Genomic DNA, 6,817 nt, shown 5'->3' with positions numbered 1-6,817 from the left:
CCTGGCAGGGGCACAGCCCGGGTCCTGGCAGGGGCACAGCCCGGGTCCTGCTGTCCTGTGCAGCCTGGCAGGGGCACAGCCCGGGTCCTGGCGGGGGCACAGCCCGGGTCCTGGCAGGGGGACAGCCCGGGTCCTGGCAGGGGGACAGCCCGGGTCCTGCTGTCCTGTGCAGCCTGGCAGTGTCACAGCCTGGTCCTGGCAGGGTCACAGCCTGGTCCTGGCAGGGTCACAGCCCGGTCCTGGCAGGGGCACATCTCCCCGTGCCTGAGTTCCTCTGGCTGAAGCCCTGCCGAGCCCCAGCCCCCGCTGGGTTCCCCGCTGCCTCTGGGGGTGCCAGGCAGGTTTGTGGGCCCAGTGCCCCCTGGCCGCGTGGCTGTCCCTGTCCCCTGAGTGCTCTCTCCCCTGCCCAGCACATGCGAGAGGCTGCGGAGCGGCGGCAACAGCTGGAGCTGGAGCATGAGCAGGCGCTGGCTGTGCTCAACGCCAAACAGCAGGAGATCGAGCTGCTGCAGAAGGTACCGGGGACGGGACAGGGATGGGGACAGGGAGGGGACAGGGATGGGGATGGGAATGGGACTGAGATAGGGATGGGATAGGCAGGAGATCGAGCTGCTGCAGAAGGTCCCGGGGACGGGACAGGGATGGGGACAGGGAGGGGACAGGGAGGAGATCGAGCTGCTGCAGAAGGTACCGGGGAGGGAGCGGACAGGGATGGGACAGGGATGGGATGGGACAGGAATGGAGCTGCTGCAGAGGGTGCCTGGGACAGGAAGGGCCAGGCAGGTGTGACCACGAGCTGCAGGGACAGTGGAGCATGGTGGCACCCCTGCACTGAAGGAGTTCCCAGCCCTGCAGGGTCCCTGCTCTGCCCTGGGGCAGGAGGGTGCTGCCTGAGCTCCAGGCTGATAAAACTCCTGAAATGACCCAGTGTGTCTGAGCTGTTCTGTTCCCCAGCAGGGATAGCAGTGGCACAGCCTCAGGGATTTCCTTGGCATTTCCATTGCTTCCCTCCACGTAATGCTGATACTTGTGCATTTCTTCAGTCTCACAAAGGAATGCAATCCTAATTTCCTGCCAGTCAGAATCCGAGCTCTCTCCATTTCCAGGGGGCTGTGAAGTTCTCACTGACCCAGCCATCTTTGGTAGGGTTTCTTTGGCCCCTCTTCCAGACATGCAATTCTTGCTACCTTCCTCCAGTAAATTAGGAAAAACAAAGTTTTTCCAAGGTGCTGACACCTCTCAGTTATCTTCCTTTCCAAGAACGTGTCACGTTTGTGTGGTGAGGGTTGGGTGCATCAGCCCTGCACAGAAACTGAGCAGTTGCTTGAACACCTCCCTTCCAAGGTCATTCTCTAATTCACACATCACTTCAAGACTTTTTTTCCCCACTGCAATTTCTCAGTATTCATTATAACACAAAAACCATGATGTTGAGTTTCAGTTTTGCCAAAGTCACTTAAAGCTGCAATTGTCTCAGTGCTAATGTTGAGTTTTCCAATTGCTGGACTAGATTAAAACACAGAAATAATGCTGCTAATGATCATTTGGTAGGGAATTGGCAAGGAGGGACCTTCTCAGCAGAATAAAAGATGTATCTAATATAGTTGCTTGAAATAGAACACTGTAGTTGACCAAATGAAATCTTCCAGTTAATTTTCTTTTAGTCTTTCTCAATAAGTGTACTTAGGCACGCTGCAAAATGCCATTTCTAGCTATATTCAGCTGTTATTATTAGAACTGCCTCATAAATGTTGGACTTAAATTTCCTGGCAAAGGAAAGAAATCAAAGGAGGATGCAGCATTTCTTGCTGATTTCTGTTCCATTCCTCTGATAAGCCCTCCTTGGGGCTGGCAGCAGCAATCTGTGAGCTCCTTCTGCAGCCCCAGTGCTGAGCTGCAGTGCTCTGGGAGGTTTGTGCCCCACGAGCCCTGCAGAGTGCACAACAAACTGCATTTCATGGACTTCGGAGGGCTCCAGGCAGGGCTGGCAGTGGATGTGGCAGTGTGGAGTGTGCTGGTGCTGCTCAGCACAGCAGCCCTGCTCTGGGATCCCAAAATGAACATTATTGGAGGCTGGCAGTGGATGTGGCAGTGTGGAGTGTGCTGGTGCTGCTCAGCACAGCAGCCCTGCTCTGGGATCCCAAAATGAACATTATTGGAGGCTGGCAGTGGATGTGGCAGTGTGGAGTGTGCTGGTGCTGCTCAGCACAGCAGCCCTGCTCTGGGATCCCAAAATGAACATTATTGGAGGCTGGCAGTGGATGTGGCAGTGTGGAGTGTGCTGGTGCTGCTCAGCACAGCAGCCCTGCTCTGGGATCCCAAAATGAACATTAGTGCCAGGCTGGGAGTGCCCAGCAGAGCTGGCACAGCCACCCCTGCAGGATGGAAATGCTCTGGGTGTGTGCTCTGTGTGCTCACAGCAGATTGTGTGTGGCATGACTAATTCCTTCTCCTTCTTCCTCCTTTTCCCTCTTCCTTCCTCCTTCCTTCCCCGCTCTGAGAAGGCTCAGGTTGAAGCTAAGAAGGAGCATGAAGGAGCAGTTCAGTTGCTAGAGGTAAGATCCCCTGGCTTCCCTTCTTCAGGTCCCTTCTGAGCAGGGTGATTTACAGTCAGCACTTGTGAGCATTGCAGGGAGTGTGTAGGCAAAGAGGGGTTTTTTCTCTTCTGATATAACTGCATCCTTTAAGATTTATAATTCAGCTAGGAGGGCATTAAGCTGAGCTGTTGGAAGTGATGTATGTTCCTTTTTTGGTACAATTTTTTTGTAAAATACTATTAAAGGGAGTGATTAATGATGAGAATTTTGATTTATTAGGCTGGAAATACAGCAGCAAATACCAATCAGTTACCTAGGGTTCCTAATTAAATACTGTCTAATAAACATAAAGCAACATGTCACAGAAGCAGAGACTGTAAACCTAGTGAAAGAATTGAGATACTTCCAAAACCTTCAGAGGGTGTGCTGGAAAGAGAACACTTCATTTTCTGCCTGAGGAAAAGGCATGAAATGGTTTTAAGTGTTAATGTATATATCCTAAAGAATGAGCAAAAAACATGATAGATAATAGCAAGTGCATTGTCACTCTTTCATTTAGAAATTTGCTTTTACCTGAAGGTAATTTCCAGTCTTTTTACCTCCCCACAGTATTTCTAGATGTGCTTGCTGGCCATGCCTCAGTGGAAGGTGGATTTTTCCTGGTGCACTGATCAACTTTAAAAATAAATTAAAGCAATTGTTTATTATTGTCTATAAAAGTTAATATTCCCACAGAACGTGTCTCACTCGTAGCCTTTCATTAGCATCATATGCATTAAGTTTGTTTTAGCTTCCAGACAAAACTGAAGGTATTATTCAATGCCTGGTGCAGAGTGTGGGATACAGGAAAACAGAAACAAGACAAGCAGGAGATTATTTACCCCCTCAAGCTGAGCACAATTCTGATTTAGCTGATTTGTCTGCACCTCTGATTTCCAAAGCTTTTGCTTTTTATTGCCACCAGCAGATTATTTTCAGCATTTTATTCAGTGTGCCTTCTGCAGTTTCAGATCAGCAGCAGTGTTGATTTCTGCAGTGTTGTTTGTGTTGGTGCATGTTTTCACTCGTGTAACTGTTCTGAGAGACTGCTTTGAAATGTAAAAACTATCCAGAACTGTTTTTATTTCTTTGTTTATTTCACATCTCTTTGTTTACTGTGTCTTGTTTGGGATTTGTTGCTTTGCACTTCACCCAGAGCACCTTGGACAGCATGCAGGTATTTTAGGGCATGAATTCTCCTTTCCCTGTGCTGCCTCCTGCCCTCGTCCCTTGCCAGAGCCCCCTTGCATGGCTGTGTGCAGGAGCCACTGCTGTGCAAGCATGCTGTGCATTGTTGGCCAGGCCAAGCCGTGGGAGCAGGATGGAGCCTTGGCAGGGCTGAGGAGAGCTCCCTGCTGCTTCCAGGCAGCTCCTCTCCAGCATGCCCAGCAGCAATGGTCTGGTGGCTCCCTCCCTCTCTGGCTGTGTGGATTTTGTCTGAATTCAGGGGCTGCTGGATTGATATTTGCACCTGAGGCTGGTTTGAGCTGCCAGTGGAAGGCACTGCTGCTGTGCAAACAGGGGAGCTGCGAGGCGGTACCAGCCCAGCAGAACTAATCACTGGTGCTAATTAGTGCTCTGAATTCAGACCTGTCCAGCTGGAAGCTGCCCCCTGCCCTGTGTGTGCACAGCCCCGTGTGCTGCATGGAGCCTGTTCCCCCTCATCCCCGAGCCCTGGCTGCAGCAGCTGGGAGAGGAGCCTGGCACTGCCAGGGACAGCCTGAGCTGGGGCAGCAGAGCTGGCACTGCCCCGTGCCCCTGCCAGGCAGGCTGGGGGGCAGGAGCAGGGCACAGGGTGAAAACTCACAGTTCTGAGCCTGCGAGCACAGGTCCAATGGCAGGGAGCACAGGAAGGGGTAAAACTCCACAACTCTGAGCCTGGGAGCACAGATGAAATGGCAGGAGCAGGGCACAGGGTGAAAACTCACAGTTCTGAGCCTAACTTAAAAAAAAAGTATTTGTTACAAGAAAAGGAACAAACAGTGCCACCTTGTATAGTAGAACATTTGGATTTTTGGGTTCTTCTGGGTACTGCAAGCATTTTCCTTCAGCTAGGATCTTTTTATAGGTGCTATGTAATACGTGTTGTTTTCTTGATATATAAAATGTCCAGGTTTTCTTACACAAACAGGGAATGTTTTCCTTTAAAAAGCCAAAGCTCTTAGCTCAGCTGAACAAATGTAATTGCTATCCAGACTGCCTTTGTTGGCACAGCTGCTGAGGTGAGCAGCAGAGGGGTTTAGTGCAGGGAGGTGGTGTTTGCTCACACACAGCACAGCCTGGGTGCATTTTTACAGCCTTCATTCAGCTGCTCCAGTGCGTGTGCAGGTTTGGATGGAGGGGTTGCAGTGCCTTCACTGCTCTTTGTTTGGGGCCAGAGCAGGAATCACCTCAGAGGGACAGGGCTGCCCGCAGGTGGGGTTGGGGTGAGGGGAGGTTTGGAGGGAGCCTGGGGGGCTGTGTGCCCCAAATCCTCATCCCGGGGGGCTGTGTGCCCCAAATCCTCATCCTGGGGGGCTGTGTGCCCCAAATCCTCATCCCGGGGGGCTGTGTGCCCCAAATCCTCATCCCGGGGGCTGTGTGCCCCAAATCCTCATCCCGGGGGCTGTGTGCCCCAGATCCCCAGCCTGGGGTCTGTGTGCCCCAGATCCCCAGGGTGGGGGGCAGTGTGCCCCAATCCCCATCCCGGGGGGCTGTGTGCCCCAAATCCTCATCCCGGGGGCCTGTGTCCCCATCCTCGGGGGGGCTGTGTGCCCAAATCCCCAGGGTGGGGGGCTGTGTGCCCCAAATCCCATCCGGGGGGCTGTGTGCCCAATTCCCAGGGTGGGGGGCTGTGTCCCCAGCCAGGGGGCTGTATCACCAATCCCCATCCCCGGGGGCAGTGTCCCCATCCCGGGGGCAGTGTCCCCATCCCGGGGGCGGTGTCCCCATCCCCGGGCAGTGTCCCCCCATCCCGGGGGGCAGTGTCCCCTCCCCGGGGCGGTGTCCCCATCCCGGGCGGTGTCCCCATCCCGGGGGCAGTGTCTCCCTCCCCCGGGGGGGCAGTGTCCCATCCCCGGGGGCAGTGTCCCCCCATCCCGGGGCAGTGTCCCCTCCCCGGGCAGTGTCCCCTCCCCGGGGGCAGTGTCCCCCCATCCCCGGGCGGTGTCCCCGCAGTCTGAGCGCGGTGTGTCCCGCAGGCCAAGGTGCGGGAGCTGGAGCAGAAATGCCGCACGCAGAGCGAGCAGTTTAACCTGCTGGCCAGGGAGCTGGAGCGCTTCCGGCAGCAGGCGGGCACCATCGAGCTGCTGGGCACCCCCCCGGGCCCCGGCAAGGCCCTGGCACAGCTGATGAACGGCATCGCCGCCCCCCTGGGCAAAGGTAAGGGGCAGCGGGGCGGGCGGCCGGGACAGAGCCCCGCTCCTGCAGGGACAGAGCTCTGCTTCTGCCGGGACAGAGCTCTGCTTCTGCAGGGACAGAGCCCCGCTCCTGCAGGGACAGAGCTCTGCTTGTGCCGGGACAGAGCCCTGCTTCTTGTGAGCTGCATTGGTGCATAACCCTGAGCTGCATTGGTTTATAACTCTGAATTGCATTAGTTTATAACTCTGAACTCCACATACAGTGCCAGCAGCTCTCCTCACAGCTCAGGCACACAGAACAATCCTTTTCCAGCCCACAACCAAGGACACCACTGCAGCTTCAGGCCCAAAAGTGTAAAACAACAGGGGATGGAGGAGAGCAATCTGGGAGGGTGGGGCTGCATCACCTGAGCTGGAACTGGACAATGAACCCCAGTATGGAAATGGACCAAAACTGATTAAAGTGTGATAACTCATGACCATTGTCCATCTTGGGTCCATCCTGGTTGGAGCCATGGCCAGGCTGTTGCACTGCCCAAGGTGCATCCTTTGGAGGCCTTTTACCAAATCCCTGCTTTATTCCTTTAACTCTGTCAGCCTCTGTTCCAGGGAGCCTCTCTGGGCATCACTGCGAGCAAATTCTCTCTAACTGTTGTTGAGTGTAGTGATAGGAAACCTGTTCAGGGTTAAAATTGCCTGTTCTTCATGTGAAAATGCACCTGTCTGCATGCACAGGCTTTGCTGGAAGCCCTCCCTGTCCCAGGGACAGGAGCAGCTCTGCTCTCCTGTTGAAGGAGGAGTTAATGGGGAAAGACAGCACAGAGACCCCGCACACTGCATTGGCCATGGCATTCAAAAACCATTTAAATAGAGCTGGCCAGAAAACGGAGCATTTTGACATGA

The 6,817-nt window shown here is 54.1% G+C and overlaps 1 protein-coding gene across 15 annotated transcripts in view; it reads left to right on the top strand.

Moving 5' to 3' along the window:
• Nucleotides 1-6,817, top strand: part of RIMBP2 (RIMS binding protein 2) — a 78,326-nt gene that overhangs the window by 41,190 nt on the left and 30,319 nt on the right. For all 15 annotated transcript variants that reach the window (XR_005629309.1, XR_005629310.1, XM_039724531.1 and 12 more), the window contains exons 4-6: nt 411-515; nt 2,505-2,555; nt 5,756-5,936. Coding sequence is in view for 13 of the 15 variants with exons in the window: in XM_039724531.1 (XP_039580465.1) it covers nt 414-515; nt 2,505-2,555; nt 5,756-5,936 (334 nt within the window). In the remaining 2 variants the exon portion in view is untranslated. The remainder of the gene's footprint in view (nt 1-410; nt 516-2,504; nt 2,556-5,755; nt 5,937-6,817) is intronic.

The sequence above is a fragment of the Passer montanus genome, unplaced genomic scaffold (assembly GCF_014805655.1).
Source record: "Passer montanus isolate IOZ18808 unplaced genomic scaffold, ASM1480565v1 scaffold53, whole genome shotgun sequence".
In the NCBI taxonomy this organism is placed as follows: Eukaryota; Metazoa; Chordata; class Aves; order Passeriformes; family Passeridae; genus Passer; species Passer montanus.
This window is presented reverse-complemented; position numbering and strand designations above follow the sequence as displayed.